The sequence below is a fragment of the Macrobrachium rosenbergii genome, chromosome 6, assembly GCF_040412425.1.
Source record: "Macrobrachium rosenbergii isolate ZJJX-2024 chromosome 6, ASM4041242v1, whole genome shotgun sequence".
NCBI classification, from domain to species: Eukaryota; Metazoa; Arthropoda; class Malacostraca; order Decapoda; family Palaemonidae; genus Macrobrachium; species Macrobrachium rosenbergii.
The window spans coordinates 2,463,707-2,487,853 of NC_089746.1; the positions used below are offsets into that span (position 1 = coordinate 2,463,707).

At 39.2% G+C, this 24,147-nt stretch overlaps 1 protein-coding gene across 3 annotated transcripts in view; it reads right to left on the reverse strand.

The window, feature by feature from the left end:
• Positions 1-24,147, reverse strand: part of Bulli (regulator of MON1-CCZ1 complex protein bulli) — a 441,067-nt gene that overhangs the window by 188,262 nt on the left and 228,658 nt on the right. For all 3 annotated transcript variants that reach the window (XM_067104768.1, XM_067104769.1, XM_067104770.1), the window contains exon 8: positions 16,733-16,856. In XM_067104768.1, the coding sequence (XP_066960869.1) occupies positions 16,733-16,856 (124 nt within the window). The remainder of the gene's footprint in view (positions 1-16,732; positions 16,857-24,147) is intronic.

Sequence of the window (24,147 nt, forward strand, 5' to 3'; positions counted from 1 at the left end):
GTCGTTCTTCTGACAACCACCATCGAAGATCCTCCTTGATCTCCGACAGGATTGGGAAGATGAAGGAGCCTTCAGATAAAACTCCAGGGGCCTCATGTGAAGTCTCCCCAACTTCACAAACTGTTCCACTGAGGCCAACATGCCCAGGAGACGCATCCACTGGACTGCTGAGCAAGCTGAGAGGGAAAGAAACTCTCGAACAGTCTGAAGACAAGACTTGGTCCTTTTTGGGGAGCGAAAAACCCGAAAAGCTAGAGAATCCAGGATCATCCCCAAATAGGGAATCCTCTGTGTTGGGGTCATCTGTGACTTTTGAGGGTTGGAGTGGAGAAACCAATAGTCCAAATGGGGGATACGTTGATCCCGAGAAGATGAAGCCATTAGGCAAGAGGAGCGAGGATTCGAGTGAAGACCTGTGGGGCCATGGACAGACCAAAGCAAAGGGCCTGAAATTGGAGAACTTTACCCCAAAAGACGAACCTCAGAAATTTTCTGGAGCCTGGGTGGATTGGAACGTGGATATATGCGTCCTGAATGCCCAGGGTGACCATCCAGTTGCCCTGATGGAGAGAGGACATGACTGAGTGGTTCGTCTCCATGTGAAACTTCGTTTTCACCACGAACAAGTTCAGGACACTGACGTCCAGAATGGGTCTCCAGCCCCTCGATGACTTGGGGACTATGAAGAGTCAGTTGTAGAAACCCTCTGACATTTTGTCCATTACCTCCTCTACTGCCCCTTTTTTAATAAGGGACTCGACCTCTTAAAAAAGAGCCAAAAACTTCTTGGACCCTGCCAAGTAAGCCATCAAGGTGATCAGCAACTTGGACAAAGGAGGTCTCTCTCTGAAAGGAATGGAGTAGCCTCTCTTCAGTACATGTACTTGGACAACCCAAGGTTCCGCCCCTCTGCGGCACCATTCCTCCCAGAAGAGATGTAGCTTAGCTCCAACAGGGGCATGAAGGACAAAATCCTCACTTCTTGGCGGCGGGCTTGAAGGCCGATTTCTTGGTGGACCTCGATGGGTGACGAAGGTTGGTTCGAGGTCTAAACTGGGGTCTCGACCTCCCTCCACAAAAAGGCTGAGACTGCAAGGGCAAGAAAGACTTGGAAACAACAAAAGGAGTTTCCTTCGGGCGTTTGGCGGACTGGGCCAAAAGGTATATTGTAGATTTCTTCTGCAGCGCAGACACTTCCTTGACCTCGTCCTGAGGGAAGAAATGGGTCTTGTCTAAGGGAGAGAACAAGAGTTGTGGTTACTCCCTTCATGGCAAAGAGAGCACCACAGCTCTCATTTCTTTAAAATCCCCATTATGAAAAGGGAGGCGAGCTCAGTGGAACCATCCCTGACTGCTTCGTCGGCACAGCATGTACACCCAACCAGTCGGCAGTGAAATCTTCTGCTAGGCCCATGGCCCACGCAGTCTTCAATCTTTCTCGCCAAAGCTCCCACAGTCCACTCAAGAAAACTGAATATCTCTAAAACCTTAAAAAAGATTCCTGATGAGGTGGTCAAGACTGGGGGAGAAAAACATGATCTTAGCTGAGGAGAACGCAGCATGACACATCACGTCAGCCAAACCGGAGAAGTCCCCATGGAGGTAGCAGAAACTCCCAAAAAAGAAGCATCTCCGGTGGCATAAAAGTGGTACTTCTTTGAAAGCTTCGAAGGAGGGAAGGCAAAGGTAGCTTTACCTTGCTCCCTCTTTGTGGCTAAGCATTCATCCACCCATCGAAGGACTTTCTTCGAGGAGGACGAATCCAGAGAAGCAGGCTCCAAGAAGTCTGGAAAGTTTGCTAAAAAGAACTTCAGCAAACTGGAATAAACCGAATAAGGGGTGGTGTCTTGCTCAGCTTCTTCTTCCTCGGACGAAATCAGCAACAGAGAAGTGTCCTTACTCTTGGAAGTTGAAGATTTCTTCCTCAGAAAACCCATAAGATCCTCAAGCTGCTGATGAGGCGCTCAACAGCTGGAGCCGAGCGGACCAAAGTTGGCACCAAGCGGGTTGGAGGAGGTGGAGAACTATCTGCTATAGTTGAATGCCTCTTCAGAGGCTGAGAGGCAGCAAATCGGCGTAGCTGGCACTTCTTGTCAACACAAGAGCCATCCGAGTCTGATGACAGACACACTGCACTAACCGAGACTCCTTTCCAGTGGCGCCCTGCCAACGCCTGGGAACAGGTAAAAGTCTTGGCAGAGGAGGCGACTACCTGTGAGCAAACCCCACCAGCCTCCCTTGGACCTCCAGTATGTCTTCTCCCCGGTGCAGGGGAGAGGGACACGGACTTTCGTCTAAGAGTGCTGGTGGGATGGGCAACCATCTCCTCAACATGCACAACCCTGTCACCTCGCACTGCAATTGCACTGACTGGGAACACTGGAAGCTTTCTCTACAAAAGCTTTAAAAGACACCCAACTCCATAACGTGTTGGCTAAGAACTCAAATTTCTGGTCAAACTTAGATTTGAGGCTGGCAATGGCGTCAAGATTGGAAGCATGGGAACCTGGTAAAGGAGTATGAGGCATAGAAGCAGGAGGGCTAAGGATGGACGACATAGCAGGGATTTGAGAAGAGCGAGCAATATCTTCTACCGCAGAAGAAGAACAGGTTCAAAACTAGCCCTATTTTTGGCTCTAAGGGCCACCTTCCTCATTCTATCCATCTAACTTAACTAAGTGAGATTTCAACATTTTCAACTTTTGATTATCCTAATACTGGCATTCAGAACAAGTAAGTTCTTTATTACACTCCTGCCCCCTACATTAACACACTTAGTGTGAGAGTCATTAGCGATCTTTGCTAACCTAATCTTACATCCTTAGGAGCAATACCAAACACTAGAAGAACTACAGTCTGACATCCTAAATAATTACTATACAGTTAACCAAAGCTAACAGTATAACTAATAACAAAACCTTCAGCACAATACCAAAACACAAAATCTGAATACTTCACCAGAGACTGGAACAAGTCTCAAAAAACGATGAAAAGACCGCACAAAACCACCGATGTTGATCGGGAGCCGGCAGAAAACAAATTGAAGCTCTTTGCTGAGTTGTACCTGTCAGTCCCGAATGTGGGCAGGACCTTGTCATCTACACAAGCGATGGTAGCACCACCACGAAATTTTAATTTTTAGAATGCCATGGTAGGATGCTTATAGCTATGTAATTACTTACTAAGTCACTTATACAAAAAAAATTTAACTCCTTTTTCTCTCTCATAAATGACACAGTTCAGTAGGTATGTAGCCTACCTGTGTTTACCCACAGCCCACCATGGTTTTGTGGCCATTAAAATACTCGAGACACAAAATGTGTACGAACGAACTATTGACCTAAGCTAGGTGTTACAGTATCCATTTGCATAAGTCAGGAGGGATATTAACAGGTATTCAAAGGTAAACTACAATACTTTATGTTAAAGTAAAATCCCTTGAAATCACAAAACGGCTGTTTGCCAATTTGTTTGTTTATGTCATACTCAATGTTGTTTATGCCAGTTCTTTGGTAAGTGGTTGTTAATTATAGAGATGGTTATGAATTGTTACATAATCCATAAGTTTGGTAATCTTGTTTGAAAGCCTAGCCTAGTACAGGTAGTCCCCGGGTTATGGCGGCTCCAACTTACAGCGATCCGTAATTACGGCGCTTTTTCAAATATATTCATCAAAAAATCAGATTACAGCGCTGTAGGCGCTGATGTTCTGAGTTACAGCGTTTTCTGACCTATGGCGTGCTGCTGGAACGGAACCCCCACCATAACCCAGGGACTACCTGTACAATCTACTGAAAATGAAATTTGTCTGGTAAGTAAAGACTATCATGGAAACTGTTTGCGTAAAACACTGTATTTACATCTTTAGTCATATGAAATTTCTCAATGACAACTGTCCAGAGCAAGTAGTTGATCATTATCTGTTTTATTGGAATGAATGATTTTTCATTTCACCTCATAATACCAAGGAAGCTTTGTGTGTCTGTGTTTGTTTACATCTACAATAGTTATTTCATCAATGATGACATTACCGTCTCTACATAGTGTACACACTCGTGTGTGTGTGTGTGTTTCTTAGCGCAGTATCATGTTTGCCTTTTATTTTGCTTTGCTTGATTTACTGTGTTGTATTTCATTACAAGTGTAGTTGACTCTAAGTATGATTATCACACATATCATATCAGTTCACTAGGGATTGTAGAAATGAAAAATGAGAAAATATAGTTAAAACATAAATGAGAATAGCATAAATATAAATAAAAAAAATCATAAGTGTAACATGAAACAAAACAACCTCTAACAATTTCACCAATCCTACCAAATGAGTGTGCGCATACATAAGCACCCTATGCACACAACTGCATTTATCTTTGGGTTGTGAAAATGAAAAATGAGAAAATACAGTAAAAATATAAATGAGAATAGCATAAAATATAAATTACAAAATCATAAGCGTAACAAAACAAAACAAAACAAGCACTAGCAAGTTCACCAACGCCACTGAATGAGTGCGTGCATACATACGTACCCTATACACGATTGCGTTTATCTTTTGGATTGTAAAAATAAAAAATGAGAAAATACATTTAAAATATAACTGAGGAGAATGTAAAATATAAATTAAAATATCATAAGCATAAAAACACGAAACAAAATGCTCTAGCCCTCTTCACCCTCTCCCAGACAGGAAACAGCTCCTCAGCTCCACCCACCTTCCAAAAAAAAACCCCTTCTCTGAGTGATTTCCTCTACAAAGCCTTATTGCCCCTCCTCTCCCATGGGGCCCAGCCACCCAACTCACCCCCAAACTTGGAAACTTCTCAAGGCCTGCCCCCACTCCCCAAAACCCTTTCTCAATCTGTTAATGAGTGCAAGTGGTGTTACCAATATTTTCCTGAGGCCGTGTAGCATTGTCACCCATTGGAGAGTGGTTTACTCAGTTTCTTAAAATGAAATGTACACGTCCTGTGCCTACTGGAGTATCCAAGCAAAGACTGCTAAAGATCTCACTTGGAGGAAAGGACCATTTCCTAACCATGTGCATAACATCAACAACTGCTAGCACTACAGATTTTTCATCACCTGGAGGGCATTTTCTCAAATCAGTTTGTGTCTATTCCAGAATTACTTTCACACGGTCAATTTTGGTGAAAAAGGTGCTGGTCTTGTAAAAGGTTGGTGGTAACTTTTTACTTCTAGGGACCATCCTGAACGGTTTCTAGGTGGAAAACCTCTTGAATGGTTCACATGGCACTTTCTGATAGCGCAGCCATTGTTCGTCCTCAAAGGAGTTACTCTCATCATCCCTCCCCAGGGCTCCATAAGACCAACCAATCTCAAAGAATTCTCTTCTAGTTGGTCTCAGCCAGAAAAGTGTTTGTTGGCACAATGATATTTTTATTATTATTATTGTTGTTGTTGTTGTTGTTGTATTATTATTATTATTATTTGTAAAATCAGGAAAAAGACCTTCTTTAATACAGGTTTTGTTAAACAAAATGGCAGTTTCAAAAGCATTTATTTTATATAGTAAATGCTCAGTTCGTCTTATTAATTGCTTCTCTTGCGCTGGAATGGTTGCAAGCAATTGACCATCATATCTGGTGGTTTAATGATGTGTAGGAGGTAGTTCTCGTTGAATGTCGACTAGTTTCGCCCTCCTCATTAGGGCATCATTCAGGACAGGATCGCAGGATGCAATGGCTGTAATGTGTGGATTTTTCGTCTTTTATCCGTGTTTGTTGGATTGTGGACTTGGTCGCTTCATTTTTCATTGGCCTATCCAGCCATGATGTCATTGGAAGGGCGGCTCCTGATTGGCTGTCTTCTCCTCAATCGAAGCCTACTGCTGATCAGCGATGGTGCGATTTCTCGAGGAAGGCGGGTTAACCGACTGTTCACAAGGTGAAGGGTGGCGCCTCTGCCTCCCTCAGGTGTTGGAAGGGCATCCTCGGGGCGAGGGTTAAAGTCGTCCTCGACGTTGAGGCTTCTTTGGTTTGTAGGTGGGTGCGAGGGGCAATCTTGCAGGTCATCCTCGGGGTGAGATCTCACTAGGCGATCACCCTCGGTGCTCTGGAGGTCGTCCTCGAGGGGCGTAGGTTGGGATGCGGGTCTTGCCTGGGTGTCCTCGGCTTTCCTGACCGCTGTAGGGAGAAGGAAGGTCTCCTGAGTTACATTAAGGCTCGGTTTTTCCTTCCCTATGTGGAGCGCCTCTAGGATGCGAAGACGACGAAGGTCGGGGGCGTTGTCAATAATCTCGAAATGTCCAACAATTTCGCTGCAGTGGATCCTCTGGTTGTGGGCAGTCTTCCGGTGATTAAAGATAGTTCCCTCCTGGGCATGTGCGAATTTCTTTCTTCTCGCACTACAGAGCATCAGGGACACATCTCAGAAATTCTTTCGTCATTATGTCGTACTTTTTGCACCGTTTTATATTAGCCGTTACAAAAAGTTTTATATATGAAGATGTGTGCAATTTCATGTAGAATACAACAAAAAACAACCCCTGGTTGTAGCTTTTATAAGTTTTGAAATATTTTCATATAAATCACGATAAGTGCCAAAATTTCAACCTTCGGTCAACTTTGACTCGACTGAAATGGTCGAAAAACGCAATTATAAGCTAAAACTCTTACATTCTAGTAATATTCAATCATTTACCTTAATTTTGCAACAAATTGGAAGTCTCTAGCACAATATTTCAATTTATGGTGAATTTTTGAAAAAAACTCTTTCCTTACGTCCGCGCGGTAACTCGGCCGAACATCTCAGAAATTCTTTCGTCACTTTGTCATAATGTTTGCACCGTTTTATATTAGTCGTTACATAAAGTTTTATATATGAAAATGTGTGCAATTTCATGTAGAATACAACAAAAAATAAATCATGGTTGTAGCTTTTATCAGTTTTGAAATATTTTCATATAAATCACAATAAATAGAAAAAATTCGACCTTCGGTCAACTTTAACTCAACCGAAATGGTCGAAAACTGCAATTGTAAGCTAAAAAACTTACAATCTAGTAATATTCAATCAATTACCTTCATTTTGCAACAAACGGGAAGTCTCTAGCACAAAATTTCGATTTATAGTGGATTTTTGAAAAAACTTTTTCACGTCCGCACGCGTTACAATTCATGCATCATTTTGTGATAATATTTTCACTGTGTTGCTTTGATCGTTTTACAATTTGTTATATACCAAGATCATTGCAATTTAATGTACAATACAAAGAAAAAAAACTCATTAGCTTTAATCGTTTTGCTCACAGCGTGATTTGTATACAATTATATATGACATTTTTTTTCATGCTGTCATATATTTCAATATTTATATATGATAATATTTTTTTTCATTTCTGATGGTTGCATACTAAACTTCAGCCAATGACAAAAAAAGGAGCCAAAAATGAACTCTTAATCTTAAAAACTAAGCGTGCTGTGATTTTTTGAAAAAAACTTTTTTTCCGCTTTGGCACTAACTCCATAACGCCGCCGGCATACGGCAGACACTTTTGTAAATAGAGGCTCGGCGTTTAAGGGTTAATAAGACGAATTGAGCGTTTACTATATAAAATAAATGCTGTTGAAACTGCCATTTTGTTTAACAAAACCAGTATTATTATTATTATTATTATTATTATTATTATTATTATTATATTAATTATTAGTATTATTATTATTATTATTTAGTAGATGAAACCTATTCATATGGAACAAAACCATACTCCACAGAATATGATGTACATTAGGAAGAAGCAAAAGAAAGTAAAGGGAAATACCGAAGGAAGAGATACCACTTATTAAAAAAAGAAAACAAATAAATCAATAAATAGATAAATAGATACTGTAAAAATGTATTAAATACAAGAGAAATAATATTAGGGTAGTATGCATTGCATTTTCACTTGAACTTCTTTAGTTCCAATTGCACGGCATCCTCTGGGAGGCTGTTCCACAGTCCAACAGTGTGAGGAGTAAAGGACCTCTGAAACTGATAAGTTTGACAATGAGACACATTTACTGCATATTGTTGCTGCTGTCCAGCGAATCTGGTTGCTCTCAGCAGATAAAGGAGATCAGGGATCAATTGTGAATGTGAAAGATCTCTGTTGAAATACAACTTATGAAAAGGTGACACAAAAGATCATCTGTCGATGGTCCAAGTCATAACTGCTACTATTAGGAAACAGAAACCTACCACCATGAACAACTCTACCTAAAAGAGAGACATCTCTGGCAGAAGCAGACATCCACACCAGAGAACAGTGTTCCAGTGAAGGAAGTACAAATGACCTAAAACAGGCTGCACTGATTTTATCATTGTTATAAATATATGAGGCATTCTCAAAGGAGTTACTCTCATGGTCACCCCAGGGCTCCATAAGACAGACCAACCAGTCTCAGAGTATTCTCTTCTGGTTTGGCTTGGCCAGATTAGTGCTTGTTGACACAATGATAGAATATAAAGGACTCAAGACAAGAGAGCTTTATCTCTGTCTACAATGACTGCCTTGGTTCTTCCTTTATCCTTCACACACCAAAGTGGCAACAGTGAGTATGTTGGGCATTTTCCCCAGTATTTATGCCAGGTTTATGCAAAATAAGTGTTCACCTCAGTCCAATGCCTTTTCTTCAGGGAAAGTGATTGGGTTTGAGGACTCATAGTGACTACCAAAATAGGTTTTTCCCATGTCAAAACCTGAATTTTGATAGCGTAGCTGCTGTTTTTCCTCAAAGGAGCATACAAAAAAAATTGACAGATGATGAAATGGCTTAGCTCCTAATAAATCAATCCCAGCAACCCAGATAAAATTTTGGTCCAAGGTGAAGTCACAAGTTATCAACCATATTCTCTATTCCAGATACCCATTAGGGTTTACCAACAAGAACAGGAAGTAACACACTAACCTATATGAACATTAGACTTGTAGTTCTAAAGTGACTTGCCCAGATATGCTGGGTCCAGCCGCAGGAAGTTTATGCCTTCCCTGGCAACGTCTCAGCATGACTACTACATCAAGTAGGCCCCTGGTTTTCTGCCGAAGTGTCTATGGAGCCAGGACTTACCATACCACCTACTGATACACAATATAGTTGAATTTGTTCAGGCTCATGGCAATAATGTTTCAGAAATACTGCCTCCGATGATCACTCTGTATACTCTGAGACTTCTTTGAAAGAAACATTTCTGAAGAAAGCCAATGATGTACATACCTTCCGGAGGTCATGCGACTTACGAAAGGAGTGAGGGCCTGCCTTTTTGATGAGGAACACTAAAACAATTCTCAGCCCATGTAGAGTGAGTGGTTACTTGTGCTAGGGTGTAGGAAAAGCAGACCACCTGGAATGTTCGCCATGACATTTAGGTAAACCTTGAGTGCTTGAACAACTTGGCATAGTTTCTCCAAAATACTGACTCCCCTTCTCCAGAATAGGGGATTTTCTCTTTAAAGGGTTCTCATCCTTAGCCAGGAATGATGGTCCAGGAGACAATAATAAATGGTTGGCTAGATGTTTGAGTGATGTAACATCCCCATCTAAGAGGACACAGTTCTCTAATCTGAGCTTCTGATGCCAAAGCAGTCAAGAAGACCACCTTTTGGAGCATATGAGTAGTAGTTGTATTGAACCTACTGAACTGAGGGGATGACAGGCGTATAAGAACCTTTTTCAGGGACCAGGTAATAGGAAGCCTTGCAGAAGCCAGTCTTTGCAATGCTAAAGATTGGAGAAAGGAAGTAACAATTTCTATATTAGAGTCAATTCCAAAACAATACGGCAAGAGTTCTGACAATGCTGCCATGTATGCCATGATTGTTCTAATAGCAAGGAACTTGTCCTCAAAAAGATATATAATAAAATGTAGAACTGTTTAACATAGATTTCAACTGGGCTCTCAGCATAGAGGTAATCTAATCACACTTTCCTTACAGACCGGTAATGTTGGATGGATGAAGTCTAGTTTTTTGCACTAAGTACTTAGCAATGTTGAGTCAGTAATCTTCATGGGAGGCTAGATTTTAAAAAATCCACACATGAAGGTCACGGGTCAGATAGGAGGGTGTGTAGACAACTTCCCCTCCTACTGTCTGGGTTAGAACAGCAGATGGCAATAAATCGATTTCTTCGCTCGTTGTTCAAGCCATAGGAACCAGTATTGGGACAATGGAGGCAAGAGGTATATCATCCTCCATTTGTTTCAATCTTGTAGGAATGCATCTCTTGCTGTTGGCTAATTGTCCAGCTTCAGAGACAAACTGGAAGTTGATGGTTCTCAGAAGTGGCAAACAGGTCCACTTCCAGATGTGGAAGCATGTTGGCCATTAATTGAAAGGAGTGTTTGTCAGTGGAGGCTGTTTCATTCCTTGACAGAGAGTCTGCTATTGTATTGAGAGACCCCATGAAGTGAATTGCAGAACATGTTATGAATAACATGTTATGGCAAACATGTTATGTTTGCCATAACATGTAGGTAAACCTTGAGTGCTTAAGCCAAGCATAACATTTTATCAGAAATACTGAGTTACCTTTCCAAAAATGGATTTTTCCTTTAAAAGGTCCTCATTCTTGGCCAGGAATGATAGGCCAGGAGACACCAATTAATGAAAACTAGGTGTATGAGTGATGAAAAAATATCCGTGCCTAAGAAAGCCAAGTACAATAACCCGATCTCCTGATGCCAAAGCAGTCAAAAGACTGCCTTTTGGAGCATATGAGTTGTAGCTGTCTTGGGACCACTGAACTGAGGTGATGACAGGAGTCTACAAACCTTATTCAAGGGCCAGGGAATGGGTGCTGGCCTTTGCACTGCAAAAGACTGGAGAAGGGAATTAATTTCTATATTATAACCAATTCCAAAACCATAAAGCAAGGCTTCTGAAAATCCTGCCTTGTATGAAATGACTGTTGCAATAGCAAGGTGTTCAGGCTTAGTCTTTTGCTGTAGACTGTCATCTGATTGGGCACTGGCACTATTCAGGCTTAGTCTTTTGCTGCAGAGATATATAATGAAATGTAAAACTGTTTCAACAGATTTCAACTGGGCTTTTGGTGTGGAGGTAATCTAACCACATTTTCATTACAGACTGGTATGCCGGATAGATGAAGTCCATAGTTTTTGCACTAGGTACCTAGCAATGTTAGGTAAATAATTTTCATGGTAAGTTAAATTTAAAAAATCCACACATGAAGGCCACAACTCAGAAAGGAGGATGCATAGACGACTTCCCCTCCTCCTCTTTTGGATAGAACAGCAGATGGTAATAGAACCTATTTCCTCGCCCATTTCTGAAGAAATAAGGAACCAATGACTGTTTGGCTAATTCGAAGCCACTAGGTAAGAGGTTCCGTTGAAAGCTGGTAGAATGTTCAAAGTTTTTGAATGTAGGACAATGGAGGAAAAGGTATTACCCTCCATTCGTCCCAGTCTTGTAGGAATGTATCTCTTGATATTGCCTGAATGTCCTGGTTCAGAGACAGTTGATGGTTCTTGCATGTGGCAAACAATCCACTTCCGGATTTGGAAGTGGGTAGGCAATTACTGACTTGAGAGGGCTGAGCATAAGCCCAACTTCTTGATGCAAGACATTGCAGTGATATTGTATAAGACCAACAAAATGTGGGTTGCTTTTGGAGGTTTCAATTTTCTTAGGTGGAAAGACAATCAACAGCTCCAGGAACTGATATGACACACACTCAGAACAGGTGACAACCTTCCTGCTACCTGACAATCCTCCTAATGGCCTTCCTAACCTGTCAAGGAGGCAGCTGCATGTGTTATCACTATTACAGATGGTGGAGTCAGGTCAAGCTACTTGCCAGAGACCCTTTCCAGGTCTAGAGACAGATTATCTTCCCAATATTAGATGACGGCAATTGCAAAGCCTTTTCTTGACATGTGAAAGCCAGACATTGTTTACATCCTACAGTCACAACCTCAGGAATAGATATATCACAGATGCAAACTGCACCAGGCCCAGACTTCTTTCCAACTGTCATCTGGAAAAGTTGTCCTGTGCAAGGAATCTTCTCAGGTCCTTCCTAATACAGTACTGGTTTGAGTGCTGTTTGGAAGAGACAGCCTGCTGTGAAGAGTATCCCAACAAAGTCTTTTCCTCAGAAAATGTCTGATGGACTTGTTCCTGTTTATTAGGAAACCTTTTGGCTGGAGTCTGTCGACTACCACTCTAAGGTTTCATCAGCACTCTTATCTGTTGGTTCCTCAGAATCATCTAGGTAGGCCAACAGTTAAATTCCTTGTTTCCTGAGCTACCATAAAGTAAATATGTACAGCATATAGAAAAGCTCACAAAAACAACCTGCTTGTTCAAATTCTATGAGTCGAGGATCACCTTTCATTCGGTGGAATCTTTCTTGGGGATGCTGAAGAGTGGTGGCATATAATCCATTCTTCTCTATGGCCCATATTTAAGATGGGCCAGATTTTTGGAAAAACTACTTTTAAAGGAGGGGAAGGGTGCAACCATCTCTACCCTATGCCCTTTGAAAATTTTACTGTCGCCCCGAGAGGAGGACTTCCACTGCATGTGATACTGTAGAAGACAACCCCAACCATGCAAGTCCTATTGAGCTCCACCTCTTCCCTTGCCTTTAATATGCAGTCCAAGAGTTGATTTACCTTATCCCCAGAAGGAGCGTATTTTCCGTTTCAAAAGGGGTGCTGCTCCTATTGTTGTCCTTTCTTATGTTGTTGGAGGGATCCTTTAGTAGTGACTAGAGGCTTGTATGGCTCTGATTCATACAGAACTTTCTTGGGCTTAGGAAGAGGAAACTCAAGAGTATTGTTTCCCTTTTCAAAGAACAGCATATATTGTGCAATTCTGTTGTTGGGCTTGTTTAATGAGATGTGCAACAACAGACTCTTCAAACAGTTCCTGACAAAAGGGGGAAGAATAAACAGAAAAAAGGAAATACAAAATTTAATAATATAAAAAACATATAAAGGATAATAATCATGAGTCCTAAAAAGGCAAGTAATAGGGAGGTTAAACTGGGGGAGTGAAATGTTGGCGCCCACAAATGCTTCCTTTAAGCCTTGATGTGACACTCAGAAAGTCACAGAGTGCTTCTTATAGGGCCTGCACAAGTGTTTTGGTTACTGCAGCGAACTTTGTTCTCAAAGACTCTGGAAACTCTTTAATAGCTACTTCCAGCATAGTAGTGCAAGTTATAATATTGAGAAGGTGGAGCCTAGCATAACATTCAGACATGGCTGTCCTGAGATTTTTCTCAGAGGGATCCCAAATTGCTGGGTAGCTATGTCCACTTGGAGCTTTTTCCTCTCATAAGAAAGGGCAAGTTTTGCCCATTCCTTTATAATACTATCTGATAATGGGATGGCGGAGACAAATTGCTTTACTTCTACCAAGAATAATTTTTCCCAGTCAATACGAAATCCTGAAATTCTATCTTCACATGATCGACTGCTTTAAAAGTGAAGGAACAGAAGGATGGTGTCTCCCAGAGAGGGTATTCTCGAAAATTGTTGTTGCACTATATTTTTCATTAAACTGTAGAAAGGTTGCACCTATGGTTTTCACTGCTATATTAACAGGCAGGATAATCATTTTCTTTGGTGGTTTCTGAATTCCTATCTAAGGAGGGACCAAGCACCATTCGGTATTGGGCGAGGCCGCTCTGTCCCAAAATTGTATATGCTCAACCTCAGTCATAATTTTCCGTTCATTGATAAGGTATTTTCCCTCTGGTGAAAGGACACACATTCAAGTGTCTCACCAACAGTTATCAGTATCATTCTCAGGGGCAAATATTGGTGCCCATACTACATTCAGATCTGAAGTTTTACAGTCCACCCTAGTTGTATACTTGTTACCAGTTAGAGCCCTAGGAGCAAGTAGGATGTCTCTATTACTCCTAATTTCAACAGGGATCTAGACTACTGATTCAACCTCTTTTAGGGCTTGGGTTTTTTTATCACCCTGTTCCCATGACCTAAGTTTTTTGGTGAGAAAGCCAATCTCTGCCTGGGCAGACTGTGCAGCCCCTCTGCCCTCAAGTTTAAAGGATGAGAAATTTTTACACATCAAACCCAATTCCATAACCAGGACAGACCCGATTTCCTCTTGGGAATAACGGATAGCGTCTCTGATATGGTGATGCTCGGTAGCAAGGTCATCCTTGATATTGCTCATTTCCTCCCAGAATTTTTAAAGCACAGCAAGTGGAATTTTCCTGTCAGGGGAAGCTTGCATGAACTGATTGAGCCAAGGCAGTCATACCACCACTGCCTGGCTGTATATACGTCCAGGATAAAACACTACCCTCTAGAGGGTAGAGAGACTTCAGATGAGGTTGGGTGGACCCTATCATGGTCCCCTTCAATATCTGATTGCTGCATGGGAGAGCAAGATTCTCATCTCTCTCATGTAAAGTACAAGACTGTTCCCTAGATCTCCAGATTCAGAAGGGAAATTTCAGTAACTATATCCACCTCATACCAGGTATTAGTGACATCTCTCCCAAGGAAAGATTCTTAATTTTCATCGGAGGAATTGAAGTGGGAGTACCTAGAATCCACTGCTTTCGGAGTACTGGTCCAAACGAGGATTCTGCTCACACACTACCGGACTTCTGCCAGAAAAATGTGTTCTCCTCCTTCCATACTCCTACTGATACCTATAAATCATAGAGATAGCTTAAAATGAGCTCTTTCATCATTTAAATTTACTGCCTGGAGCATGTTGCATATTTCACACATGTTCGGCAACCAAACAAATTCTTCATTCTTTTGGGGCTGACTAAAGACAGGTAGTTATGAGCCTTTTTCCATAAAGACAGGTAGTTATGAGCCTTTTTCCAAAGGCAAAAAGCATTGATTTGCTATGGCATAAGTAATCTGTGGGTCCTGTGTGACAGCAGCCCAGTAGTGTAAGCTACCTTTATCACTGTACAGTAATTGTATTGGACCCATTGAATTAAGGGGATGGCAGAAGTCTAAGAATCTAGTTCAGAGGCCAGGTAATGGGAAGCCTTGCAGGAACTGGCCTTTGCAATGCCAAACACTGGAGAAGGGAATTCATTTCTATATACAGGCAGTCCTCGGTTTACAACGGGTCCAGCTTATGACGTTCCGAGGTTATGATGCTTTTCAAATATATTCATCAGAAATTATTTCCCGGTTTACGACGCATGTTCCGAGGTTATGACGTGTCGTACACCGATCCGACGGAAGAAATATGGCTCCAAAATGGCAGAATAATCAAAATTTGGAGGTTTTTTGATGAAAAGCTTAATAAAAACATAGTTTACATTGTTTTAAATACACCCAAAGCATTAAAAGTAAGATTTTCTTAGGATTTTTTATGATTTTCAACGATTTTTTGGTTTACGACGTGGCATAAAAACAGAACCCGTCATAAACCAGGGATTGCTAGTATTATAATTAATTCCAAAACCATATAGCAAGGGTTCCAACAGCTTTTTAAAATCTCATTAATTAGGAATTTTATTACTGAAAATCATTAGTAATGGTTTTTAATTATATATACAGTAGATAATGTTCCTTTTTGGAGTAGAAAGGAAAATTTGAATTTTAGCCTAACTTCTCAGTTAAGAAATGACAACTGTGATTTGTGGTTTCTTGTGTTTAACTTACGGCTTGACTTTAGATTAAGTGTTCCTTGTTTCTTTTGTTAGTAATTTAGAAACACTAAACGAGTTATGCACTACAGAAAATTTCCCAAGCTATCTTTAATACCACGGGGGTTTTGTGTTGTAGGGGAATGAAAAATGTTTCTAGGTAAATCTACTCTTACTATGTATTACTCCACCAAATAGTGATGTCCCACCACCATTAAAATAAGACCAAGTCTGACTCTTCAGCGGGATGTAGCATATACATTCCAGCACTGGTTATTGATATTACACTAATAGTTTAAATGGTACATTAGTTACCAGTGCAATAATTGGTGTCATAACTTTATTACAACAGTTAATGATAAAGTTGCAGTATACAGGCAGTCCCCAGTTAACAGCGGGCTCGGGTTAACGGCGATCCGGTTTTATGGGGCTTGTCTAGCGATGGAAATCGGCAATTTTCAGCGCCAAAAATCGCCGATTTCTGCTTATCGACGCCAATAATTGGGTGTTGGCACCGATACATACCTAACAGAGGCGCTGATAACCAAAAATCGGCGCTTTTCGACGCCGATACGCCCCAAAAATCGCCAGAAGAGCGCCGATAATCGGCAATTTTTGGTTAGCGGCAATTTTCAGTTATCATCACACTCTCAGAAACAGAACCCTGCCGATAACTGGGGCTGCCTGTATTACCATCTGATATCATATGAGTGGTCGGGGGCTGCCTGTATTACCATCTGATATCATATGAGTGGTAATATAATGTTGAAATGTCAGGAAAGTTCCATTAACTTACAAATGAGACATCTCATTTTATATTACCCTGTAATTGGATATTCACTAATAACAAAGTACATTACCAATGAATATGGTTATATGGTCATTTACCGCAGTTTTGTTAGGCTAACATTCATTATAAAAACACACTAGTTTACAAATGTCAGAAATACACCTGAAACTTACATTTAGCATTCAAGCATCTACCTGTTCTTGTAATATAAATAAATGAAAATAAAATAAAAACAGTACATACAGTAATACTGTACTATGTAACTATTTTAAATTCCATGACAATGATTCAAAACACTGCGTGAAACAGATGCATACAGTACCTTGTTGCCTTCGTAATAAGCAGTCAACTAACTGGCTTTTGTCCTCCACAGCTTTTACTAAGTTTTCCAGACAAAGACGTAAGTGCCACATACATCCAAGTCGTGCATCTATAACAATGTCAGGCTGTGGAAAATTAATTTGGAAAATAACTTTGAAGCTAAAAACATAATGTACAAAGAACAAAACTTTATTCAGATATTCAGAATTTCTGTAAATGAACCATACAGAACATTAAGTTAAATTTCACACATTGTAATCTACAAAGTAATAAGTTTAACCCTTAATGGCCGGGAATCCTCATATGAGTATCTATAACATTTTGGGCGATGGACAGGAATCCTCATATGAGTATTAGAACCACATGCCACACTATTTGAATGAATTTAGCAGGAAAAAGGTTCATAGCACTTCAATGGTTCATAAATGACTTATGGCAACTTATAACCTGGCATGGAGAGACATCATCAGTATGCCTTGAGATCTCAGAGGAGGATGTTCTGCCTCTTTGCAGCTTCAAGAGGTCTTTCTATTTATTCGCTCATAAATATACCCTGGGATTGCTGTTGGTTTTAGTTCTTATCTTTTTTTAAAGTATGTTAGCTATAATTGTAATTTTGCAAAGAAAAGAGCAAAGAAATGTTAGAAAACACATGCATCTCACAAAAAGTTACTGCATCTCCCCATCTCAGTAAATCTCCTAAATATTTTACAACAAATATACTCAGAATCTGTTACTGATTTTAGTCCTTATCTGTTATGATAGTGTGTTAGCTGTAATGATAATTTTACAAAATAAAATAAAATAAATATTAGAAAAACATGCATAACTTGGTAAAATATACATATTTTTATGAGTGTTTTGTAAAAGAACCCCCACACAGAGTTGAAAATAGTCACTTTCAACTTCCTGTGGAAGATACGGAAAAATTTTTAGAATTTTTTTGTTTACACTATGTGCATTTGCATATCTTCCTCTTTCCATTGATGTGTTGTTTTCTTAAACTGGCCAACCTTAAAGTGTGCCCAGTCTGGGGGTGTGCTTGATATATATTTAGCCCGTCCCTTAAGGGTTAAGAAATTCACTTCATAAGGCCAAGGCTGTAAACCAAAGCCTAACATAACCTTAAGTTCCCATCTGAAGTAGGCAGCCTAATATGCAGGAAAAAATTTGAATGCCCAAAATCAACATTTTTCACCTGAATAATTTTGTGGAATTATGCTTTAAAAATTAATAACTATCAAATTAAGGGAGAGGGAATAGATACCCTGGCAAAAGAAATGTTAACAGCATCCAAATCATTTAAGTGGCCAACTTGCTTGAGAAAGTACAGTTGACCCTCATTAAACCAGACCCTGTTAATCCGGATATCGGATAAGATGGAAACCAAAGAGGGTCAGCCGATTTAAAAACGCAATGTTCATCCACAATTTAAGACAGTTACTGTTTCTCTGCTCATCGCGTACTGTTTTCCTTTTTATTTACCAAAGGTAAAAAAATTTTTCATTTATATTTTTATTTTATATAATGTATACTGTTCTGTATTTATACTGTACAGTACTAAATTGAAATGCTTTTAACTTGTAACCAATTTAACTTGCAAACAGTATGTACCGTCATTAAGAAATGCTATTGTCTGGAAGGGTAGGAAATATCATAGCCAATCACTGAGCATTAACAGTTTTACCTATCTGTTGCCTGACTGGTAGCTACAGTATGATGCTTTGTATGTTTTTAGGAAAGAAAAGACATGACATAAACTTTACAAAGACAAAAGCTGAGTTACTGAACAATACTTGTGTTTACATGGCAAATGACAGAGAGAGAGAGCCAGTTCCTCTATGCAACGTAATTCTATCCTCGAGAGATTAAAGAGAGAGAAAGAGAGAGAGATTTTGATCTCTAAACTAACAATTTTGCACTCAAAGTAATAAGAGAGAGAGAGAGAGAGAGAGATTAAATTTAGAAAACACATGTACTTATGTTATTATTATGTCATCAGCAGAGAGAGAGAAAACGTTCTTTCTCAGACAGAATACAGAGAAACTGATTGGCTGGCAGTTCACTCTGAACATGCATGTGTAATTTATCCTGATGAGATTAAAGAAAATTTTGTTTCCACAAAAGGTATGTCAATGCAGCATTAATAAATATCTTCTGAAGCAAAAAAAAAAAAATATTTTGTTGAAGAATCTCTAAACTAACAATTTTGCACTCAAAGTAATAAGAAGGAATTCATTCTATTCTTCATGTAACCAGTAAAATATACATACACTATTAAAAACTACGTATCTATTCAAAACACATGTACTTATGTTATCATTATGTCATCAGCAGCTTCTCTGAGCAAAACGTTCTTTCTCAGACAGAATACAGCTAAAACCTGATTGGCTGGCTGGTTGCCATGGAGATCTGACAGCACTCAGTTTGAACACTGACATGATCATGATTATTTGACTGCTGATGACAAAAATTACTCAGTAATTTGAATTTTTTTCTTTAAATGATTTATGAAAATATTTACTATTCTGAGTTATTTTTGTTGTATTTAAATGAAATTGCGCACATTTTCATATATAAAACTTTGAAAATAAGAATTCAACAAAAATTTTAATTTAATATAGAGGTATGAAAAATTCACATAGTCTGTCATGGTGATGACTTCATCATTGCAAAATGAAGGTAAATGATTGAATATTACTAGAATTCTGGACCATCCTCAAGATTTACAACTGCAAACTGATGACGTTAGTAACAATAAAAAACAACCCTCCAAGATCGTTGTATGATGAAATGTATTTAAAAGTTTATGTAACGACTAATTATCATTGAAATTCAGGAAAATAATTTTTTTCAGAATTACAATTATTTAGAGTTTGTTGCAAAATGAAGGTACATGATTGTACTAGAATACGCTTCTTGTTTTTTTACCATTTCGGCCGACTATGTGCTGAAATCCTGGGAAAAGTATATCTGGTGCAGGTGAGTTATTTGACATGTTTCGCACATTTCCATATATAAAGTTAGATAACAGCAAGGTATCTGACGTTTTTTTCAAATTCATTTGTGCCTTCTGATCATGGCCAAAGATTGCATGGAGACAGCTTGACAGATTGATGGAAAACTGATAAAAGCTACAACCATGAGTTATTTTCATTGTGATCCTTCAAACATTAAAACCGGTGTCGCAGACGTAAGAAAAAGTTTTTCAAAAATTCACCATAAATCGCTAGAGACTTCTAATTTGTTGCAAAATGAAGGTACATGATTGAATATTACTAGAATGTAAGAGTTTGAGTGACCATTTCGGTCGAGTCAAAGTTGACCAAGGTTGAAATTTTTAGTCGGCGTTGCTACGCCCAACAGGTGTGCACGCTCTCTAATGGTACATTATGAGAGGAACATACAATGGCTATTGACTTTGATTTGCGGCTGGGTGTGATTGGCTCGTTGTGCAGTGTTAGTGGATAAGAACAGCCACTATGAGACCAGTCATTTGCAACCATAGGAAGTGAGTAAGATAACTCATGAACACTTATATTTTTTCCAGACATTATGTGGAATACCCAGTTTGTGTCCCAGTGAAACTCCCGTTACTCCATTGTGCATTTTCCCATTTTGTTCTCCATTATGCATTTTCACGTTCTGTTCTCCATTATGCATTTTTTTTAAATGTCTTTTTCATACACCATTTCAGGTTTTAAAATATATGTTTCTTTAACAGGAATTCTGGGTTCGTCCTGTGTGGACGAATATTTTGGAAGTCATACTCTTTAACATACTATATGACATTTATTTTGGTCTAGAATAATTATGACCTTTTAATTTTGTTTGGTGACCAGGATGTTATTCACTAGTAATGGTTGGTCTAGAATCAATAATTTGATTGATTGAGAATTGGAATTCCCTCTAGTTATGATTTCCATTTATATGGGGTGTGAGTCACTCCATTTCATGACTGTAGCTTTTGCTGAAAAACTTTCATTAAGTTTGCAAATAAAGTCTAGTTTTGTATCTCGGCATTTTATACCAGTAGGCCTTTGTCTGAGATGTAGTAAGAGATTATGACCCTATCTGACCTTGTGTAGGGTCATTACACATGTATATTTTTGCATTTTACAGAATGTTTTTATTGAAAACAAAATGTGTTAGTGAACTTATGGTCTTGATTGTCCCGCTATTTTATTATTGATGATCTTAATTATCTCACATTCATTTAACACATTAATATAAATAATAATAAACTATAATGAATAAGTAACTAAAATGAAAAAAACATGAAAAAAGGGAAAACAATTTTTTTGCTGCAATAGTGATGTTTGATTTATGCTCCTGGCCCCACAGTTCCAAAATCCGAAATACATCTGGCCCCGAGGATTTCAGGTAAAGGACTGTGCACCTGTAATCCATATTTCATTATCTTACTTTTCATTTTAGAGACTCCACTTCTTTTACTTAACAATTATGCATTCATGTCTTGGCCTAGGCATCTACATATGCAGCTGAAATCTATTATTTTCATAATGTTTTATTCTTCATTTTCCATCTTTTACCATGAGCTTTCATTCAAACGTTTCTACATTGGTTTACAATTCATACTCTTTATAAAATTAATGAAATACAGTATAATTATAGGTATTTATAGGTATATATATAGAAATCGCTGGCTACACCAGACTATCGGCTAAGACAGACACCCTGGCCCTTCTATTACAGTAAACCCCCGTATTCGCGGTCTCACTATTCCTGGACTCACGTATTCGCAGATTTCTCTGTGGAACGTTTCTACCCATTATTTGCGGAAAATTCGCCCATTTGCAGCATTTTTCACTGAGAAATATTCACTAATTACTATATTTTCATATTTTCATGACTAAATGCACTTTTTGTGATAAAACTATTAAAATACTCAGGTATAAGCATTTTTAGAGCGTTTTTTGCGTTTAAACTATCAAAATAGGCAGTTCTAAGTGTTTTTAGATGGGTTTTAAGTATTCATGGATTTTAGCTGTTCACGAGGGGGCAGTACATATCCCCCGCGAATATGGGGGGTTTACTGTATTCCGTCTTAATGAGGGTTGACTGTAGGACCATTCAAGCGTCCAGATCTGACATAAATGGTGACAGATTAGCCAAAAGGAATGATTAACATCTATTGAAGTCATTGGCATTGTTGGCAGATACAGTATCTTCTTAACAAGACTTTGAATCAATCTATACATCTTTTTCTCTTTTGGCAAGCTTCTCAGGAATAAGAAAAAATTATTCAAGATTCTTTCCATTTACCTTTTATTTTTCGAGTCTATGGACCGTTTCCCAACCTCTTGGCAACGTCATCAGGACTGGATAACAAGTCGGCATACCCGTACAAGGTTTTTATAACTGCTTATGGATGTTTGAATTTCAAGCATGACGTCATTGGGGTGCCGAATTTCTATTGGTTGGCGGGTCTCATTCTCTCACTGGCAGTCTGGGAAGCAGCATGGGCATTCCTGGATTCCATAGGATGCATCCTGTGCCATGGCTTGCAGCCAAGGGTGTGATTCCCATCTCTGGCTGATAGTCTTGATTTCCTTCGTTGTTGGCAGTCGTGTCCAGGGGTGTTCTGTCGCTCGTGTCTTCCTTTATCCAGAAGAGTGTTGTTTCAGGAATTGGAGGTTAACAACCTGTATGTGCTGTAAGCTTTGTACATAAAACTACACGTTAAGAAGTAATTGTTTATTTTACTGCCCAAGACTATTGAACTAACCTACCACTCTTGCACTACACCTCTCAATATCATCAACTCTTCCTATGAGAAAAAAAACCACAACAGTCATACAAGACCTTCACCCTCCACAATTTACCCTGGTCAAAAGGCTGCAGAAAAGAGATCAAGTCTGAAGGTAAAAACATTTTCTTTGGTCTTCCAAGCTTCCTTGACTTTGAGGATGGAACAAAGGTGAAACAATTGGTTAACCAAACTGGCAGATGCTCATGGTTTCCTATTATGTTGCATTAACACAGGAAGAGGTCTCTTCAAAAGCATGTAGGTTGTAAGTAGAAGATACATGGGTTTACCTTATAAACTGAAGCCTTGCCACACAGTACCATGGCAAGTCTGTCCTTCCATCTTTTCAACCCTTTAGATTGTTTGTTTTTGAAGATATATGTTGACAAATCCACATGCATCAAAGTGGAAAACTTCTGGAAGGTATCCCTCCTCCCAGATCACCTTCTTTACTTCTGTCAGAAATCTAGTGGTTACAGACACATCAGCAGACATTTATTCTTCTGTTATCTATAAATTTTTTTTGTCATGCCTACTTCAGAGTCTACGGAACCATCCTTTGCTTGCCATGAACAATTAAATATTTTTTAGTCCAAGGTTGTTTCTGAAAATCATCTTAAAGGCCACATGCTTCCTGATGCATCAAGTTGCTATTCGCCAAAAAACCCTCTCATTACATTGATCAATTCGCTTTACATTTGAGTAGAAAATTTTCTTATATTCAATGAAATATTTTCTTGTGATTTTCTTCAAATTACTGTGGTTTTTATTTTACCATGAAACTGCTGATCCACAAGACTAGCCTTTTATGAATGGAATTTAATTTCTAGCACCTTTTAACACTTCATTGGAGGGGTTGGTAGAGCTCTCAGCTAGCACGCTGTTGGCCCAGCGTTCGACTCTCCAACCGGCCAATGAAGAATTAGAGGAATTTATTTCTGGTGATAGAAATTTGTTTCTCATCATAATGTGGTTCGGATTCCACAATAAGCTGTAGGTTCCGTTGCTAGGTAACCAGTTGGTTCTTAGCCACGTAAAATAAATCTAATCCTTCGGGCCAGCCCTAAGAGAGCTGTTAATCAGCTCAGTGGTCTGGTTAAACTAAGATATACTTTTTTTTCTAGCACCTTTTAACATTTTACTAGTGAAATAATAGTACAGAGACTCAAATGAGTCAAAGGTTCTGTAAGAGCGAGGTCTTGCTGAAATTTTAACCAATCAGCTTCTCCCACCTTCCACTCTGATTAGTCTCGGATAGGAGAATTTGTAACATTTCAGGTGGATAGGATAATGATAATTTCCATTCAGAAATTTGTTTACTGACCAAGTTTAGTCAATTTAGATCAATGATGCACATACACTTAGGTCACTGACCCATCATTTAAAAAAAAAACTACATCATAAATGGTGGCAATCTCATCACTTGTTCTCCCTGCTTCATCTAAAAATTTCCAGCCTCATAGCAGATTAAGAGTTAAAGTCACCTAGTAAAAAGAAGAGAGACCGCTGTTTAATACCTGACTTCTTGCAAATCTACATCTTGGTAGAAAGTAGAGACCAGACTGTAACTGGTTTTTCTAACATAACATTTACAGCTACAACCTGTAAATTAGTATGTATCTAAAGTACTGGGTGAATGTTGTGGT